Source organism: Peromyscus leucopus, chromosome 1 (genome assembly GCF_004664715.2).
Source record: "Peromyscus leucopus breed LL Stock chromosome 1, UCI_PerLeu_2.1, whole genome shotgun sequence".
Lineage (NCBI taxonomy): Eukaryota > Metazoa > Chordata > Mammalia > Rodentia > Cricetidae > Peromyscus > Peromyscus leucopus.
Window position 1 is genome coordinate 53,763,720 of NC_051063.1, and position 20,543 is coordinate 53,784,262.

Here is a 20,543-nt window from a genome sequence, read left to right on the forward strand (position 1 = left end):
TGTCTCCACCTCCCCCAGCCCTGGGATTACAAATGCCTGCCTGCTATACCACCAATCAGCTGATTTCACAATGGGTCTGTGGATCAAACTCAGGTCCTTATACTTAGAGAGGCAGAGCAATTTTCTGACTACTCTACCACCTAAGACCCCTTGGTGGGTTGTTCTATAAAGTCCTGGCATCTACTAAGCTAAAGAAGCTTCATGCTTGCTCGGTTTGCTAGAATTAAGCAGCTTACTCAGATTAAAATGGAAGGCCACTATCTTCTGGAATATTTCAGTTTACAACTATAATTCAGACACCTAATTGTTATCTATGGTTTATCTTTTTATTGTTTCTCCTTTTATCAAAACCTGTCACAGTTGGGAACCCAGAGAAAGTAAAAAAAAAAAAATTCCCACAAATATTTCTCCTGGTTCCTGAGTCCTCCCTCAACCCCCTTCCCAGGGCTTGAAGCCGTCCCTGGATACACATGATCATCTGCTCCCACCCTCAGCCTTCTTCCCAGCAATAAATACAGGTGACCGTGATTCAGTGAAACCACAACTCATTTCTCTATCTTGAGTGTCCCAAGGGGACCAGAGGGGGCAAAAGAAGTTTAATGACCATCCCCTCTTAATTGTATGGAAGCTTCTCCCGCAAGGGACGGGAGAAATGCAGCAGCTCTGGAAAGAAACAGGGAAGAAAAGGTTGAGATGAGAAGGAAGAGGATATTCTCCAGCAACCTGAATCTTGATCCATTCGTCCCTCACCAGGTAAGGGATGGTCCCAGTGTATCAGTGGAACGGAGAAAGGTGAGGGCTGGGAGGGCAGATCCAGGGAGGGAGGAATGGAAAGGGTGGGCAGTTGGGAAAGAAGAGAACAAGGAAGAAAAAAGGAACCCTAGCATTCACTGTCCTCATCTTCTTCCAAGGCTTCCACAGAACAGGCATGAATAGATAAGGTCTGAGGAAAAGTCAGGGACCTTACGGAAGGTGAAGAGAAAGACAAGGCCCCTCAAGTCTTCACAAACCAGTGTGCTCCAGTTATAGCAACAGGATACTTGGAATGAGGGGAGGGGCTTGGAAACACACAGAAGCAAAGACTAGTTCACATGTGGAATTCAGGGCCCTAGGACAGCCCTGTCACCCTGCCCAGATGTTGGCAGAATCTGAGTCTTGGGATTAGAAAGGTGAACTCTAAGTAGGGTCAAACTCCAAAAAGAAAAGGTAACTCAATACCACCACACCCCTCCTCCCAACTCAGAACAAGATCCTTGGGTTATCGAAGATGAATACTCCAGTCAGATGCCACATTGATGCCAGGTTTGCGCAGTATCAACACAGAGGTCTCAGGGTCATGTTGGAAGGACAGGCGACTTTCAGGGGATCCTGTGGAAGGAAGGCAAGCACCACAGTCAGCAATGGGCTACTTCCCCACAGCAAGGTTCCAACCCTGTCGACCCTGTTCCTGCTGCCCTCCCCCCATCCTAAGGCCAGACCCATCACTAACCTTTGGTCTGGAGCACCACAGCTGCTGGTTTCCCAGCCCCCATTATGACCACTCGCTCAATCCAGACAGGTGTCTCAAGGTGGCCTTTGGGGTCTGCTGAACTGGAGGCAATAAAAGCAAATGCCCATCGGAGAAGTTGTCAGCAAAATTGTTCAAAGCAAAGTCAAAAGATGAGAAAAGCAGAGTGAACCCGAGCACCCCTGAAGCCCAGGCCCATGTGGAGGGGACTCCATTACCTAGAGACAAGTGTGTTGCCAGAGAATGAGAATCGACGAAGCAAGAACTCATGGCGAGTATGATAGTTAAATGTGTGTCCATCATCTAGGAAGAGCTCTCCTTGGGCTGTACTCTGAGCAAAAAGAGAGATGAGAAATTAAGCCAAGAGAGAGTGAAGGACACATCCCAGGGGACTGAGTTCTAGAACACAGGCAGACAGTTGAAGTAGCTCACCCACTGGAGACTCACCTGGGGACTGAGAGCAACAAAGAGAGTGATAGGATCATCTTTCATACAGTCTGAAGAACGCCGTATGCGCATCCATCGAGGCACTATTGTCCCACCACGTTGGAACACAGGGATCTAAGGCAAAAGTACTACAGTGAGGCACTACTTTAGGCCTTTCAGCATCTTTTGTTCTTGCTCTTTTGGGCACCCAAGGTTACTTGGACTTCAAATTACACACAGGGATGGCAGCTAGACAGGAATACTCACACTGCTCAAAGTTACCGGCAGGTATAGGGTCTGGGGACTGTGATACTTCTGATAGCTTTGAATGTCATACCACACCTGTGGATGATAAGATATTGGATCACTTAAAGCACAAGGGTTCCATCCTGTTTGCTTCTTTGTCTACAGCATTCTGTAACTTACCTCTCCTTGGCCAGGCAGATAGACTTGCACACCGTGGGCCCCAGCATCTGATACAGGGTGAACCAGGAGTGCATCCCCTAAAACATATAGGAATTAACATGGAACTGAGGGCATGAGCTGCCAGTCTAGAGAGCATTAAAGCATCTTTCTGTTACAAGTCCAGCCACAGTTACTCCAACCTTCTTAGACCTTCACACATACATATCGCACAAGTTCTTTTTACGGGAAGGGTTTCTCTGTGTAGCCTTGCTTGGCTGTCATAGAACTCACTCTGTAGACCAGGCTAGCCTTGAACTCAGAAATTCACCTACCTCTGCCTCTGGAGTGCTGGAATTAAACATGCACCGCTACCATGACCACCACCCAGTCACAAATTCTTCTTAAGCCTAAACCCAGCCCACTACCAACTGTCTTCCCATTTCTTACCAAGCAGGAACTGATCCTCTATACTGAAAGTAGTCACATCCTGAGGATACTGTACCCAGAGGGGCCTAGGAAGGAAGCAAGACAGGAAAGGAAGACATTATCTTCTCAGACAGAGGTCAAAGACAATCCTCCAAGAACTAGCAATAAGAACCACACTGGGAGGCTGGGCAGTGGTGGCAGCACTCAGGAGGGAAAAGCAGGTGGATCTCTGAGTTCATGGCCAGCCTGGTCTACAGAGCAAGTTCTGGGACAGCCACGACTACACAGGGAAACTCTGTCTCAAAAAAACAAAAACAAAAACAAACAAAAAGCCACAAAACAACAAAGAATCAAACTCGGGAGAACCCAGGAGCTTTCGGCCACCTGAGCGCTGCAGCTCCACAACTGCACTTGTCTCCCTGTCTCACTCCCTAACTCCACTCTTCTCCAGTCGTTCTCTACCTGTCAGTGGTCTCCTCAAACACCTCAGTGACACCAAGCTGGCCAGGCCCTCTAGGATCAGAGAAGTGTCTTCTCCATTCACAATGCCAATCTCTCCTGCCAGTTTCTTCCCAAGGCCCACTGAATTTTTTTATTTCTGGTTTGTTTTACTTCAGAATTTTGGCACCTGCAGTGTCCTTTCCATGGAATGTTCTTCCTTGGGATGACAAACATCTGTCTCACTCATTGTACATGCTCATCTTACCGTGGCCGCTCTCTCTCAAGGCCTTTGGTGACCAGCTAACCTATCACCCCGCTCTGCTTACTTTGTCAGACAGTGTCACTGCTGGCGTTTTCTCCAGACACTCACTCCCCACCATTCGCTTATTCCCATCAGTCCCCCTGACTCTTTAAGACAGGGTCTTGCTATGCAGCACGAGCTGGTGTTAAACTTCCCTTCTTCCTGCCTTAGCTTCCTACACCACAAGACCAGGCTTTGCTTTTTTTTTTTTCCTCTGGGTAGTTTTGGTGCCTGTCCTGGATCTCTCTCTGTAGACCAGGCTGGCCTCGAACTCACAGAGATCCACCTGCCTCTGCCTCCCAAGCCACCACCGCCCCTCCCCCCTTTTCCAATTAAAACTTTTTTTTTTTTTTTTTTTTTGGTTTTTTGAGACAGGGTTTCTTTCTCTGTGTAGCTTTGCGCCTTTCCTGGGACTCACTTGGTAGCCCAGGCTGACCTCGAACTCACAGAGATCCGCCTGCCTCTGCCTCCTGAGTGCTGGAATTAAAGGCAGTGCCCCACCACCGCCCGGCTCCAATTACAACTTTTGATGGGATGGAGGGTCACATGTCATGCATGTGGTGATCAGAGAACAACTTACAACATGTAGGAGTCAGTTTTCTCCTTCTATCCTATTCTGGCGACTGAATTCAGCTCCCTATGTTTGATGGCAAGCGCTTTTACCCACTGTGCCATTTCATCAGCCTATTAGCCTGTTTCTTTTCTTTTCTTTTTTGGTGGTACTGGGGACTGACTGAAAGCATGGCCTTGTGCATACCAGGCAAGTACTCTACCACTAAATTACATCCTCAAACCTCCCTTCCACATTTCATATTCAAAGCAGATTTTGAAACAAGGCCCTGGAAAGGGAAAGAAAGAGGTGCAGACACAAAAACCAGGCTTCATTAGCTCATAGCCACTTTACCTGACTCTACACAGACCCCACTGACTAATTTACCTCATGACAGGAAGCCCTTCTTGGTGAGCTTGATAGAAGAGGGTATACCAGAAGGGGAGCAAAGAGTATCGCTGGAACAAGGCATCTCGGATGGCATCTTGGTATTGAGATGTTAATAGCCATGGCTCTCGCCGCCCAGTGTCCAAGTGGGCATGAGCCCGAAAAAATGGCTGGTAGGCACCCATTTGGTACCAGCGCACAAGCAGCTCTGGTTCTGGGTTCTTGAAGAAGCCACCCACATCCGCTGGGAAAGGAGAAGGAGTAGGTTGCAAAAGGGCAAATACTATAAATATTCTAGTTCTTTGCTCATGCCCAAGTCCTGTGATTTTATGCCAATCAAACCTCCAAATTTCTCCTCCTCTTACCACCACAGAAGGAAAGTCCCACCAGTGCCAGACTGAGACACATAGGGATAGAAATCTTCAAATGATCCCATTCTGCAGTGTTATCCCCTGTCCAAACAGCTCCTGGGGAAAAAAGTGAAGAGGGAAGGAGCTTGACAAAGAGAAAGGGACTCAGCCTTAGACAGGTGTCCTCGGACAGCAGCCAGGATGCTCTGAAGATATTAAACACTACTCCTTTTTTTGGTTCTAGGAACTGAACAAAGGCCTTGCATAAGCTAGGTAGGTACTCTCCCTCCAGCCCTGTCAGAACTCTTAAATGAGGGTTAGACATTTCCCATTCACTCTCTGGTTCCCGTCAGAGTACACAGCTGGAGGATGTAATATGCAGCTTTCCAGAGATACCATGGCTCCTCTGGTCTGGCCTTTGTATTTTTTCTGTTACAGCTCTATTTTTGCTTATTGTTTCCTTGAGACAGAGTCATACTAAGTAGCTCCAAGGAGCCTAGACTATCTAGGGAGCCCTACAACTAAAGCACTCCTGAGTCAACATTCTTCAGGGCTGGGGTTACAAGCCTTCACTCTCATGCACAGCTGCCACAACTCTATTCTCCAAGTCTTACCAAAGCGCTGGGAACCTGCGAAGAAAGCCCTACTCAGGACAAAGGGACGTTCTATGCCACCAGAGCGCTGTATTAGCCCATCAGCAGTCGCCATGTGCTGGGTAGAAAGGGGGGAGGGGGGGAGAGAGAGAGAGAGAGAGAGAGAGAGAGAGAATGGTGAACAACGGCCACCTGTCATCTGGTGAAAACTACAAAGTCCTCATGCTTAAGCGCTTTCTCCCTTTGCCTCCCAACTTTCCTCTCTCAGTCCCTTACCACATATAAGCCATAGATGTTATGGATGTCCCGGTGCTCCCAGCCACCATAATGCACGGCATCCTTCAGCATGGTGACCTCAGGACCATTGAACACAGATGGTTCATTCATGTCATTCCACACGTAAAGGTTAGGAGCTGAACCCTGAGAACACAGGCATAGGAAACACATATATAGGAAAGGAGAGGAAAAAGACGAACACTGTTAGACAGAAAGCTTCCAGAAATCTAGAACCATGCATTTTTCAGAATCCTCCAAGATCTTCAAGTCCCCATGAAATGTATAGGCCCAACAAAAGCTATGGTATCAAGCACAGAGGCTCAGTCATGGAGAAAAGGTAGAAAAGACAGAAGGCACAGGGACTGTCTTTCCTACCTCATAATTGTCAAAGCTGAACATGTTAGCCCACCAGGCCCTCATTTTTGGATTAGTGAAGTCAGGATAACTAGCTGAGCCTGAAAGAAGAAACAGCAGCTGTCAATCCCCAAAGAGGAAAAAAAAAAAAAACGAAACAATTCTACCTCCTTGGCCTCCCAACAGTCTCCTCTTCAATTCTTGGCCTGCTTACCTGGCCAGCACCAGCCCTCATAATCAGAGCCATCTCGGGTCTTAACATACAGATCATGGTTTCGAATTTCTTCGTGAACTCTGTAGCCAGAATCTACCTTGATGTGGGGGTCCACAATAGCCACCAGCTAGGGGCAAAGAATAAAAGTAGAAATGGTTGGGACTCTCATGTTTCAGTCTTACTGTGAGAAGACCAAACATAGCTGCAGGCCACCCTTACCTTCCTTCTCTTGGAAGCCAAGTGCTCAAGCATATTAAGGGGCTGAGGAAAGCGGGTAGGGTCCCAAGTGAAGTATCGCTTGCCATCAGCATGTTCAATGTCCAACCATATGACATCACAGGGCATGTTGTGATCATCAAAACCCTGATCCACTTCTAAAACATCAGCCTCATCCCGGTAGTTCCAGCGGCTCTGGTGGTAGCCGAGGGAGAAGAGAGGGGGGAATGCCTGGGTCCCTGCAGGTTCATCAAAGGGTGGTTTGTTTGTTTGTTTGTTTGTTTTTTAGTTTTTCGAGACAGGGTTTCTCTGTATAACAGAGTCCTGGCTGTCCTGGAACTTGCTTTGTAGGCCAGGCTGGCCTCAAACTCAGAGATCCTCCTGCCTCTGCCTCCTAAATGCTGGGATTAAATGCATGCGCCACCATGCCTGGTTCTTCAAAGGATGGTTACAGGGGCTAAGGAAGTGGGTCGAGGATTAAGAGCACTTGCCGCTCTTCCAAAAGACCCGAGTTTAGGCTCAGAGCACCAACATCAAGAAGCTCACAATCACCTGTAACTTCAGCTCCAGGTGCCCTCTTCTGGCCTCTGAGGGTGCTCACAAACACACATGGCATGCATGCATACACATACACAAACAAAGGAGGAAGAAAAGGACAGAGTCACAAAGGGGATATCAAACCTGATTATAAAGTAGAGGGAGACTAAAAGGAAGGTAGGGTAGGAAAACAGGCTGAGAGAGAATTTCTGAAAATGCACAAACCTAACTTCTCAAAAACAGAAAAATGAGGGCTGGCAGAGTGGAAGCATCACCTACCTGTGAGACTAGCATACTGCCGGAAGACATCAAAAACTGAAGGCCCAAGCATCAGGAAAACATCAATAATGCCACTCTCTGACATCCAACGAATGTCTGTCTGTGGAGTCTCCCCAGATCCCTGCAGGTAATCCAGCATCTTCCCAAACAGGGTCTATGGAGGAGACAAAGCAAAGTCAACCTTTGATTGCCAACTTGAAACAAAAGCAGCTATTTTCTCTTGAGCGCTCATACAGCTGGCTCGTCTCTTCTAGGCGGCTTTCAGGGACCACTCTCTCTGAAGCAGCACCATCCCTTCCACCACAGACTGCCTTGCTGTTGCCATTTACCACGCCTGAAGTCCTCGCCTTGTAAACCACTGATACCCGTTGTCTTCCCTGAGATCGGGAACCTTTTCCATCTCAGTGAGCAACGTAACCCCTACACCCAGAGTGTCCCTACAGAATGGACAGTGAATCTTCTCGGGCTGAGAGGGCAATGACTTCACTCACCATGAGTACTATCTGGCAATGACTAAGGACATCTCCCAAATAAGCTGTGCCACTAGCATTTTCACACTCACATTCCAGCATCCCTGTCTTAAGACCTGGCAGACTTTGACCACATCTCTGCCCATACTATGCTCTTACCTTCCCAGCAGTGTTGGAGGATATATCAACCCATGTCTCAGCAGCATTAAGCCAGAAGATGCCCAAGTCTCGATGAGGGTTGTGTGCCAGGAGCACAGGCACAGAGCCATAGAGAGCCATAGGGTTGTTCAGCTCATACTGGAACACATCCAAGTTGTACAGGCGGTATGGCTCACCACCCCTGGTGGTAGACAGACAGACTTAGACTAATGACTGGCCAGGCTGTGACATATGCAAATGCCACCCCACAGACATAGTTGAAAGAAGAACAGACTTGTTCCTTAAAAGAACTTTATAATCCAGAAAGGTAACCCAGATACAGGAAGGGAGTAATGCTTGTCTAGAATATGCAACTGAATGAATGAGCAAATTCCCAAGCCCTGGCTGCCTCCTTTTCAACCATCCCAGTGTTACTACTGGACTCACTCAGTGACCTTCAGTCTCAGGCTGTCTGCATGCTCAGGGATCCCGTACACATGTTCCATTCCTGGCAGAGAGAAGTCCAAACCTACAGATGTAGGTCCTGGAAGAAAAGCAAAGGCTGATTTACAGAGCTTCTGCTTGGCAAGATGTTCCTGAGCCCTTACCCAGGGCTTTCCCGGCCCTCACCGTAAGGCTTGCTGTCAGTATGAGTTTTGAATGTCTCCTCCCAGGCTCCTGGCTCATCTTTCTCAGCCTTCTCCTGGGTCTCCTCTGGCTGTTTAAAAAAAAAAAAAAATGTGGACTGATAGCCAATCATGCACCAGTAGTCTTTTCCCACTCTCGTGTTCTAAATCTCATCCTTCAGGACAGGACTAGGCTCCATGTTCTTGTGGGCCTTTACTCAGCAGCCTCCCAGCCAGTCACCCTCCCCTCCACTCCAACCACCCACCACTTCAACTTGCCTTGTCACCATCCCCAGGTGTTGCCTCAGGCTGGGCTCCATTGCCTTCAGCTGGGTCTTTTGATTCTTGCCTGGAAGGTAGGAGAGCTGTCTGCTCCAATCCAGAGCGGGCAGGGATGAGGGGCTAATGGAAGGAGGGGTGAGGGAATAGAGAGCCAAGGGTCCAAAGGAATGAAAGCACTGGAGGAAGGGACTGAATGTTAAAGCTTGGGAAGGGACCCCAATGAGCAGAATGGGGAAAGAACTGGCAGGAAAACATGAAGCAGATGCCAGCAGGAAGTGCCTCCTATACACAGGCCCACACCAGCAGCCTCTGCTGGTATCTACAAGAGACAGGCAGGGTGGTTCAGCCTAGGTTCTAAATGCCTGTCCTGGCTCTGCTGCCGTCAGAGAAAAAAATCTAACCTTTCCTCATTAGGCTTTACACAAAGGCAAGTTGGTCAAACCATAAAAAGCCTCTCCAGATACACTCTGGGACTCCAAAAGGTTTTGCCAAAGAGAGCTTTTCAAGGTGGCACACGCCTTTAATCCCAGAACTCAGGAGCTACAGCAAGTGGATCTGGGAGTTCGAGGCCAGCCTGATCTAAAGTGAGTTCCAGGACAACCAGGGCTACACAGAGAAACCCTGTCTCAAAACAAACAAAAAAATGAACAACAACAATAAAAGAATGCTTTTCAAGGGCAGCTGGCAAACAGTTCTCTCCAGGATCTCAAATGTATTCCGAGTTAGAACCTGGAACCCCAGCAAAACAGAAAACCCCACCACCCCTGGCAAAGCAATAAGCGTCCTACATTCCTTAAGGACTTCCAGCACTCATCTTCCTCCCAGCCAGGGGACACAGCAAACAAGAGCCCAAATACCAAGAGTGGGGAAAGAACAGATGGTGAAGGGAAGGGAAAGGTCTGGGACAACTTCCCCAGAGGGCCAGAGTGAGGGGCGGGTAAGGAAGAGGAACAGATACAGTACCAGTGGCCGTGGATTTACCTAGAGAAAAGGTTCTTGATCTTATCCCACATGCTACCGAGCGTGAGACTAACTTTATCCGAGAAACTGGGGCAGGAGGAGATGAGTAGGGAAGGGGAAGGAGGCACAAAACCAACACAAAAACAGAAACATAAAAGTGAGTTTCAGTAGACAAACTTCTGGAGATGGGGGGAAAAAGAAACCAAAAATGAATAAATAAATGAATAAATAAATCAGCAAGCAAATAAATAAATAGGAAGAAAATAAACTAGGGGAATGTGATGATGTGAGAAGGGAAAGAAAGAGCAGATCCAGGCAAACCTCCCAGAGGAGGTGCCCAGTGTACAGCTCAGGGACAAAAATAACTGCCTCCTGATACGTACAGGAAAAGAGAAAACTGCAACCCAGGTCTGGTTTTTACCTCTCTGACAGATGGTGTCTCCCACCCTCTTGCCCCTATTTGGCCGCCCTGCTCCCAATCTCTTCCCAAGATTACAAAACCAGACCCTGTAACATTTCTAGGCACTACCACAAGTTCCCTGAGTCCCCACCCTGTACTCACGGGACCCTGGGGGCCCTCTGGTGCTCAAAAGCCATAAGTCCTCTGGCATTGACACTGAGCAGAAGGCTGCGATCCTCTAGCAGGTCAAGACGGAATGGCCGTGCTGTCAAAATGATTTTGTAGGGTCCCTCAGCCACTGTTAGCTCTACACTGTTGTCATCATGGCCAGAAACTGAAAGCCTGGAAAAGAGATCAAAGGGGATAGATGACTAGGCAAAAGGCCAAGAGGCTTGCTACAGGCATCAAGTTCAGGGAGAAACAAACTCATCAGAGCCTTTTTCTCTTTGAACATTTTTGGGGATTGGCAAGATGAGCCAGCAGGAGAAGATGCATGCTACCAAGCCTTATGCCCTGAGATCAGGTTCCAAAGACCTACACTACAGAGAGAACCAATCTCCCAGCTCGTCCTCTGACCATTACACGCATGCTACAGTGCATACCCATCCACACACACACACATGCAGATATACACAAAACAATAATAAAATCTTTTTTTTTGTATGTTTCCATTTATACTGTGGGGACAGGTTAGCATGCACCACTGTGAGCATGTAGAGACCAAAGTAAGACATTCTGGAGTCTGTTCTCTACTTCTTTCATGTTGAATCCAGAAGATTCAGCTTGGGTCCTTAGGCTGGGCCACAAGTGTCTTTACCTACTGAGCCATCCCAATGGGCCCAAAATAAGTAAACCTTAAGACTGGGTATGGTGGCACATATCTGTAACCCAGCACTTGGAAGGCAGAGATAAGACTGCCTCAAGTCTAAAGCCACCTTGGTCTAAAGCATGTTCCATGCCAACCAGAGCACAGTAAGATCCTTTCAAAGAAAGTTTAAAGCAAAGACTAAAGAGACAGGTTAAGTAAAATGCTTGCAAAAAAAAAAAAAAAAACAAAACAACTAACTTCAATCCTCAGAACCTAAGTAAAGCTGGACATGGTAGGGCATGCTTGTAATCTCCCTGTTAGAAAAGTAGAGACAGGTGATCCTTTAGGTTAGCTAGCCAGCCTAAGTTACTAGTTAAATCCTAAGCCAATGTGAAACTTTATCCCAAAAACAATTTAAAAGGGGAAAAAAATAAAAAAGGGGATATCTGGTCGGTGAAGGCGCACACCTTTAATCCCAGTGCTCGGAAGGCAGAGGCAGGTGGATCGCTGAGTTCTAGGCCAGCCTGGTCTACAGAGCAAGTTTCAGGATATCCAGGGCTACACAAAGAAACCCTGTCTCCAAAAATAAAGAGGGAACACTATCTGAAGAACAACACCGAAGTTTGTCCTCTCCCCACAAGCTCATCTAACTCCAGCTCCAGGAATCCTCTGGCCTGCAAGCGCACATACACTTACATGCACATACCCATACATAGACATATATAAATATAATAAATAAATAAGTAAATATTTAGGGACCTATTAGAAGAGGCACACACATCTGCTCAGTAGGCCATGGGGACATTGGGATCAGGGAAGAGGATTTAAAATAAAAAATATATTAGTATACATTAAGTGTAGAAAGGGGCTCCATTATGACATTTCCATACAGACATATGCATTCTTTGTCAGTGGTAGTGGTGAACTCTTTTAATTCCAGCAGAATGAATCAAGTTAATTAATTAATTAATTAATTAGGGGACAGAGCTCTGAATTTGAAGCCAGCCTGGTTTATGTAGTGGGTGCCAGGACAGCCAGAGCTACATAGTGAGACCTTGCCTCAAAATAAACAAACAAACAAAATAAAACCTTAGAAGAAAACTTAAAAAATATTTGTCTCCAAGTGGTAAACAAAACTTTTTTTTCTTTTCCTTCTTGGTTATGTTTATGTCTTTGTCTGTTTAGTTTATAAGAAAGGGTTTCACGTTATAGCCTAGGCTGGCTTCTAATATTTATGTTAACGAGATTCTCCTGCCTCAGCTTCTCGAGTAGTCAGGATTATAGATGCCAACCACCAGGCCTGGAAGAAACAGTTGTTGTTTTTGTAATGCTAGGGACTGAACCAGGGCCTCGTGCATACTCCACAAGAGCTCTCCCCGAGCCACATCCACAGCCCAAGAGAGATTATTTAAACAAAGCAGTATGTGCTAACACCACAAGGAAGAACACTGACTGACACAGTAACCTGAACACTAACACTAAAAATGTGTATTTATCAAAAGATACCTTCAGGGTCATCAAGAACATTCAAAATCTGAGAAACTGCCTCAGTCCAGAGGAATCTATAGAAATATGACAACTGAATGCTGAATGGTATCTTGGCTTCAGAGCAGAAAAAGCATACTAGGTAAAACCTAACGAAATCTAAATAAACATAAACTGGGGTTAATAGTACAGTGCTACCAATTCACTCAGGAAGACAAATAACAGCTAAAAGCTCCCCAGCCCAAGTATTTTGATTTGCTTTTCTGGAATAACTTAAGCACAGGGCCTAGCAAAGCACTCTATAATCGAGTCACATCCTTAATCTCAAGCTGTTTCCTTTCAGTAAATTAAAAGGTTACAACCTGGGAAAAGGTACTCACAAGATATAAATGGTAAAGACTCAAGATTAACAAATTCTCTAAGCCAATAAGGACAAACCACAAAAGAGATGAATGGGTATAGCTATCAGCTATTATCTCACAGAATAGTAAACCCAAAGGCAACATATAAATAGAGCCTGAGGAAAGAGCTCAGTTGGCAAAGTACTTGTCTCACAACCTTGAAGAGCAGAGTCTAATCCCTAGAATCCACATATAAATGCAGTGTGGTGGCTTCAGATTATAATCCCAATACCAGAGAAGCAGAGACAAGTGGATGCCTGGGGATCGCTGGCCAGCCAACCTAACCTAATTAGTGAGTTCCGGGCCAATGAGAGATAAATTCTGTTCCAGAGGTTGTTCTCTGGACACACATCCACTTGTACACACACTCACATAAATGAAAACCAAACATACAAATATGTTCTGTCTCATTAATTAACTGGGAAAGAGCAAGGTATTGTGTGGTAGGTAGCTCATGCCTTACAAACCCAGTCCTCGAGAGACTGAAGCCACTAAGTAGGATTAAGTGAGTCCAAAGCTAAGTGTGATCTACAAACTGCATTCCAGGCAAACCTGAGTTACAGAATGAGATCCTGTCTCAATTAAAAGAGAAAGAGAGAGAGAGAGAAACAGATGCAGCAGAGACCTGTAATTTAAACATATGAATAAATATAAAGTAAATATTTGAGCAATTGTATTCTAAACAACTGGGAAAAAAGAGGGGAGGGGAGCCTGGCAAACAAAGATGTGTGATCTGTGGCTTGCTTACTTCCTTTTAACACCAGGACTTAGTCTGAGAGGAAGACAAAACACCACCTATTTGCTGAGTGAGCAGAAGAGTGAAAGAACTGAAACAAAGAAGGAAAAGAAGCTGGAGAGACCAGAAGCTGGGAGAATGTTCTTGATGACCCTGAAGGTATCTTTTGATAAATACACATTTTTAGTGTTAGTGTTCAGGTTACTGTGTCAGTCAGTGCAACTTCTGATGCAACAAAGTTACCAAAGGCTCACCAGGAAGGATAAAGGGTACCCAGACAGATAGCCTTCTCAGGAAAAATTTACCGAGATGTGGGAGGATCAGCCACCAAAACATCTTGCACTCGGTATCGGGGCCGCCGAGGCTCTAGCTCATCGATCCTGATCCGAGTCATGTTCTTCTGAAGGCCCTGGAGCTCCAGCACAAGCAACGCCTGCACAACAGAAAACCCGAATTTGGAGAACAAAACAGACTGCGCCATGCAGACCGTCTGCAAACCCTCCGAACACAGAATCTGAGACGTCTGTTCTCAGCCTTTTGCCTACCACTCTGACTTAAAACTGAAATATATATATTTTTAGATTTATTTATTTTTATATGTATGAGTGGTTTGCCTGAATGTATATGCACCATGTGCGTGCCTGGTGCCCACAGAGGTCAGAAGAAGGCAATGGTCCCTGGAACTGCAGCTGTAGATATTTTGTAAGCCACGATGTGGGTGCTGGAATTCAAATCTGGGTCCTTCTTAAGAGGAACAGCTGAAAGCCAGGACTAGTGGCACGCACCTTTAATCCCTTCCAGCACTTGGAAGGCAGAGGCAGGTGGATCTCTGAGTTCAAGGCCAGATTGGTCTACAGAGTGAGTTCCAGGACAGGCAGGACTGTTACACAGAGAAACTCAGTCTCAAAAAACTAAGATAGGCCGGGGGGTGGTGGCACACGCCTTTAATCCCAGCACTCGGGAGGCAGAGCCAGGCAGATCTTTGTGAGTTCGAGGCCAGCCTGGTCTACCAAGCGAGATCCAGGAAAGGCGCAAAGCTACACAGAAAAAACCCTGTCTTAAAAAACCAAAAACAAACATAAAAAAAAAAAAAGGAATGAATTTTGGCTTGGGATTAGGACAATTTCAACAATTTCTGAAGTATGGCTCTAGTCATACATCTGCCATTTTATACTAGGTAGTATTTATATGAAGTGGAATTCTCAACTCTGAAAAGCCCTGAAGATGCTCTGAATACCTCAGGACCATGTATTTCAGACATGACTAAGTCTTCATATAAAGACAAACAAGTACATCATCTCATTAGAATATAACTTTGCTTTCATTGTTAAGAAACTATAATAGTGGCCAGGCGATGGTAGGACATACCTTTACTCCCAGCACTCCAGAGGCAGAGACAGGCCAATCTCTCTGAGTTTGAGGCCAGCCTGATCTACACAGTGAGTTCTAGGTCAGTCAGGGCTACATAGAGAAACCCTGAAACCCTGTCTGGAAATATCCACACACATTTAAAAAAAAAAAAAAGTGTGTGCCAAATAACTGTTGTAAAATAAATTTATGGCTTATTTAAATGTTTGACTTGCACACACATACCACTCATACACAACACTCTCTCTCCCTTCTATAAAAATTTCTTGCAAATGTAAAAAGTTTATGAAGCTTTGGCCTAAGGAACCAGAAATCAGATTTCTTCAAAATCAAAAGTCTCAGGGCCAGAGAGATGGCTCAGCTGTTAAGAGAGCTAGCTGCTCTCCAAAGGACTTGGGTTTGATCCCAGAGCGCACATGCTGGCTCACAATGATCAATTCTCCAGTCCCAGTAGATCTAATACACTCTTCTGGCCTCCATGGGACCTACAGACACATTGTACACAGACATGAAGGCAAAACACTAATACACAGAAAAAAATAAAAAGTAAAATTCTCAAGATCAGCCTGACATAAAACATTGATTACAAGTTTCAATTTCCCAAGTTAGCACCCATTTTCCCATCCCTACTACCTTATTTGTCTTGCCTGACCTTGGTGACTTCATGGGTCAGATGGACTGTGAGAGCGTCAGGACCAAGCTGAAGTGTGTCCAGCAAGGCACGGTAAGGAGAAAGGCCTGGCCGAATGCTTCGCTGCCGTCTGCCAAGTGCAACAGTTGGGAAGCAAGGTTAGAGGGCATCTCAATATCCTTAGGTGCCTCTACTGATCTTCTCCTTTCTTACACTACCCACCTGCCACACATACTTCCCCACATACCCACTTTTCATTCACCTCTTCCAGAAACATACTTGCAAAAGGAACTTTCATCACAGGTCTTAAAGTTGCTTCTATCCACAGCAAGGGTAATTCCCAGACAGACCCCTAAACATGTCAGTACCAAACTTAACCAAGACCTATAGGAAAAAAAGACAAGGAGAGAACAGTTAACACCTCAGTCAGGAAGGGCCTCCTCACCTTTTTGCCATAACCCTAAAAGACAGCTCATGAAAAGCAATCACACTAAATAGGGACAAACAGCAGAGTAGACGAAGGATGAAGTCAGTCCTGAGTCTGGCATGGTGGCACATGTCTTTAATACTAGCACTCAGAAGGCAGAGTGTAGATCTCTGTGAGTTCGAGGTCGGCGTGGTCTACATAGCAAATCCCGGGCAGCCAGGACTATGTAATAAGCTCCCATCTCAAAAGAATTTTTTTTTTAAAGAAGAAGAAAAGTTGCTGGCAGTGGTGGCCCATGCCTTTAATCCCAGGATTCTGGAGGCAGAGGCAAGAGAATCTCTAAGTTCGAGGCCAGCCTGGTCCACTGACCTAGTCCCTGGACAGCCAGGGATACATGGAGAAACCCTGTCTTGGAAAGAGAGAGACAAGAGACAGAGAAGACAGAATGGGACAGACAGAGAGCGAGCAAGTCCTGATGGCTCATTTACACCATCCCTTCAAAGGGCAGAGAGAGTAGACAAAGCACCTCTGGACTTCAAAGGCCCAAGTGCTAACTGTAGTTACATCAGCCTCTCATAGGAAGAAGCAGCAACAGTCAATCCCAGAGGAAATGTCATACCATGTGTGTACATCAGAGCAACAAAGAAAATGATACCTTTCGGGGTAAGGCATCAGACGGAGCTAGAGCTAGAACATCAAAAGCTATGTCCTCAGTGTCTGCTGGTCACAATTCCTAAGGTCCTAACTTCCCTGGAACACTAGGCATCCACCTCCTTTGATGTTCAGTTCTGCATCTTCAAAACAGATAGCCATCACTATTTAAGGCTAAAAAGATTAACAACTGAAAAACATACTGAGCCCTAACGAACCCAAAGGGCCTAGTTAACTGTGTATCCCTAGCTTTCAAATGACTGAAATTTTAAAAGAATCAATACCTTACTATCACCTTCAAAGACTGATTTAATTGGCCTAAAAGAGGGTCTGTTTAAGCTCTCTATGACATGATATATGCTTGTAGCCCACAGCTCCATGGGAGGCTAGGGCAGGGTTAGGAATATTTTTTTTTTTTTTTGCATAGGAGACTAATCTGAGCAACAGAGTGAAAACTTATCTCAAAAATTATAATTCGATGGACAGTGGTGGCACACAACTTTAATCCCAGCACTCAGGAGGCAGAGGCAGGCAGACTTCTATGAGTTTAAGGCCAACCTGGTCTACAAAGCAAGTTCCAAAGACAGTCAGAGCTGTTACACAGAGAAAATCCTGTCTTGAAAAGAAACAAAAAAGAAACAAACAAAACATAACTCATAAATAAATATCCTCTAACTCTAATGAGTAACCAGGGCTCGAAACTACTTCTTTATGCCAGGAGGTGGTAGCACACCCCTTTTATCCCAGCACTCGGGAGGCAGAGCCAGGTGGATCTCTGTGAGTTCAAGGCCAGCCTGGTCTACAGAGCGAGATCCAGGACAGGCACCAAAGCTACACAGAGAAACCCTGTCTCAAGAAAAAAAAAAAAAAAAGAAAGAAAGAAAGTTAGTTTGGGGCTGGAGAGGCACCTCAGTGGTTAAGAGATCTGGCTGTTCTTCTAGAGGACCTGAGTTTGACTCCCAGCACCTACATGGCAGTTTAAAACCCTCAGAAATTTATTTTGGGAGATTCCCCAACACCCTCTTCTGGCATCAAGCACAGACATGCAGGCAGGCCAAAAAAAAAAAAAAAAAAAAAACCATACATAAAAAATGGCAATAAAATTTAAGTTAGCTTGAAGAATATATATCACCAACTAAATGAATCCTATATAGGGACTCTCATATTTTAGTGTCCATTTATATGTAAGCCAGGCAGTGGTGGTGTACACCATTAATCCCAGCACATGGAAGGCAGAGGCAGGAGGAGCTCTGTGATTTCAAGGCCAGCCTGGTCTACAGAGCAAGTTCCAGGATTTTCAGGGCTACACAGAGAAACCCTTTCCCTGAAAAAAGAAAAAAGAAATAACTAGCCAAGTATGGTGGTATAGACCTGTAATCCCAATATTTGGGAGGTAGAAGCAGGAAGACTTAAGTCTGAGGGCTTGTCTGAGCTATGTAAAACCCTGTCTTGAAAATAAGACAAGAGCCGGGCGTTGGTGGCGCACGCCTTTAATCCCAGCACTCGGAAGGCAGAGCCAGGCGGATCTCTGTGAGTTCGAGCAGCCTGGCTACCAAGTGAGCTCCAGGAAAGCGCAAAGCTACACAGAGAAACCTGTTCGAAAAAAAAAAAAAAAAAAAAAAAAAAAAAAAGAAAAAAAGAAAATAAGACAAGAAACATTTGCTATGTTTATTAAACAAACACTACCAAACCTTGGACCAGAGATTTATTTTCTTTACTTTTTTTTAAGTGTTGAAGACTGAATCCAGGGTCTCACTCATGTCAGGCAAACATTCAGGTCTATCCCAACCTCTAAAATCAGCTGTTTAAACAAGTTCTTTCAGTGACTATGATGTAAGCAATACAGGAACATACTTAGAAGTGTTCCATGGAGATGGTAGAGGGACTCATAAGATGGCTTGGCAGGTAAGGCATTTGCTGCCAAGTGTAATGACCTAAGCTTGATTATCCAAGACCCACATGGTGGAAGGAGAGAACCAACTCATTACATACATGTGCATAGGCACACACACAGGCAAAATAAATGTAGAAAAAAAAAATCTTATTTAAAAAAGAGGGAAGCCAAGCACAGTGGTGCACATCACTTTTTTTTTTTTTTAATAATACATTTTATTTTTACTTTTTTGCCTGCAAGTATGTCTGTATTCGGTAATCAGACCCCCTGGAACAGGAGTTATAGACAGCTGTGAGCTGTCATGTGGGTGCTGGGCATTGAAACGGCATTGAACTCAGGTCCTCTGGAAGAGCAGCCAGTGCTCTTAACCACTGAGCTATGGTTCCAGCCCCCAGTGATGCACATCTTTAATCCCAGCACCCGGGAGGCAGAGGGAGGCAAATCTTTTCATTGTTCAAGGCCAGCCTGCTCTACATAGTGAGTTCCAGGCCAGCCAAGGGTAGACTGGCAATACAGAAGACATGGTTCTTCTAAGCAATGAAACCAACACAGGGCCTACCATACTCAGTTTTCCAGCTTCCATACCTACTTGGAAGAAAGTTACCACAAAGCATGGTGAATGCTTTGCATTCATCAAACCCTGTTTGATCCCCAAAACCACCAAAAGAAAATTTTGAAAAGGATCAGTTAACAAAGGAAGCCCTCTAGAAACCGAACATTTTGGAAGGCTGTCTGGGAGCCACCAGTAGTGAAAAAAGCCAGCTAGAAAAGTGAGGAAACACTAGGAATTGGTACACTAGGCTGAGCAGGAGTAAGTAACAGTGAAACAAGCAGAAGAAATGCTACTAGAAAAACCTAAGCACAAGGCATACATACAGCCCTGGTCCTGAGGAGTGGCTGCTACAGGAAACTGGGCGACTGTCCCTGTGCCCACCTGCCCCAAATAGCGGTAGTGAGCAGTTCGGCAGTTCAATACTCCCTGGAGCCCTATCTTCCGGTCTATAATAGGTTTGGGGAGATGTCCACAGGATATGATTTCTAAAGGGTATTTCCAGCTCCGACTTGTTGGCTCTAGGAATTCAGGGATGCCTTAAGCGCCCCAAACAAGAGGTGTTCACAAGCTAAAAGTCAGGAATGAGCTTTAAAGTAAGTCCACTTGTTTATTGGAGAGCTAAGTTTATGATTCACCCTTTTTACACTGCTGACAGTGCACGCCTCTTCCCAACCCATTACTACGTCCGTTAGGTGTACCGCGCTTTGCGGTGCTGATGTGTTTCTAAGCTTTTCTCGGTTCTAGGAAAACTCTAGAGCGCAGACCAAACCATTCGATTACATGTTGTGTTTGAGCAACATAATCCATGCAGACTGTGAACTTAGTCCTGCCCCAGCCGTGCCCACCAAACGAGCATTAAGGAAACTGGTCAGGGCTGGTGAGGAGAGCAAGAAAGTAATACAGGACGACCTGGCCACCGCAGTGCTTCCAGCCCGAAAGAGGAGCAGTGTGGCAACAGGCTGCTTCATCACAGGCTGGGATGCATTTCGTCCCTCCACCTGCCTCCACGGCCCTGGGCACTGCAGGAAGGCGGCGGAAGCATTGACCACCGCGAGCCGCCAAGGGAGAGGGGGCGGCTGGGAGCGGCCAAGGCGGAAAAGAGCACCCAGCTTCAGCCTTTCTAAGTCACCCGGCGAGATCCAGGAGCCCCACAGACAAGGGCCGCAGCGACTCGCGAATCTGCCGCTGGAGGATGAAGCCTGAGGCCATCACCACGGGGACAAAGAGCCCTGCGAGGCCAGGAGTAGCAGGGTGACGGGAAGGCATAGAGAAAGGAGCAAATGGGGCTCGGGGGATCTAAGGGCGTCCGGGCGCGCCCCCGGGTTCCGGGCTCCTCACCGCCTCCTACGCGCCGCCACTGCCGCTACCGCCGCCATCTTGTACCGGGTTTGCTCCTTGACCCGAACCTACCCGCCCCTGCGCACGTTGAGCCACGTATCCTAAGCCCCGCC

At 46.1% G+C, this 20,543-nt stretch overlaps 1 protein-coding gene across 3 annotated transcripts; it reads right to left on the minus strand.

Annotated features, from left to right (window-relative positions):
- Positions 1-304: 304 nt before the first annotated feature.
- Positions 305-20,535, minus strand: Ganab (glucosidase II alpha subunit). 3 transcript variants are annotated; one of them, XM_028857923.2, is made up of 25 exons: positions 20,431-20,535; positions 15,847-15,951; positions 15,589-15,697; positions 13,874-14,001; positions 10,301-10,480; positions 9,760-9,825; positions 8,776-8,845; positions 8,501-8,588; positions 8,318-8,414; positions 7,892-8,072; positions 7,263-7,416; positions 6,450-6,685; positions 6,231-6,357; positions 6,038-6,117; positions 5,663-5,806; positions 5,408-5,504; positions 4,809-4,910; positions 4,444-4,687; positions 2,786-2,850; positions 2,360-2,436; positions 2,201-2,275; positions 1,955-2,068; positions 1,726-1,838; positions 1,490-1,590; positions 305-1,368 (listed from the first exon to the last, which is right to left on the minus strand). In XM_028857923.2, the coding sequence occupies exons 1-25, from the start codon at positions 20,466-20,468 to the stop codon at positions 1,259-1,261; spliced, it is 2,901 nt and encodes a 966-aa protein (XP_028713756.1). In that variant the 5' UTR covers positions 20,469-20,535; the 3' UTR covers positions 305-1,258. The 3 variants fall into 3 exon arrangements, with proteins under 3 accessions (XP_028713756.1, XP_028713757.1, XP_028713758.1); XM_028857924.2 differs by lacking the exon at positions 9,760-9,825 and having other exon boundaries at positions 20,431-20,533; XM_028857925.2 differs by lacking the exons at positions 13,874-14,001; positions 15,589-15,697; positions 15,847-15,951; positions 20,431-20,535 and having other exon boundaries at positions 8,772-8,845; positions 10,301-10,349.
- Positions 20,536-20,543: the final 8 nt, after the last annotated feature.

Bases quoted from the DNA above. Each gene is read 5' to 3' on its own strand.
- Ganab (XM_028857923.2), bottom strand. From the start codon at position 20,468: ATGGCGGCGGTAGCGGCAGTGGCGGCGCGTAGGAGGCG. The intron at 15,952-20,430 runs GTGAGGAGCCCG...TTTTTCCTATAG, and splicing joins GTGGCGGCGCGTAGGAGGCG to GTCTTGGTTAAGTTTGGTAC. The intron at 5,505-5,662 runs GTAAGGGACTGA...CTTTCTACCCAG, and splicing joins ACATCTATGGCTTATATGTG to CACATGGCGACTGCTGATGG.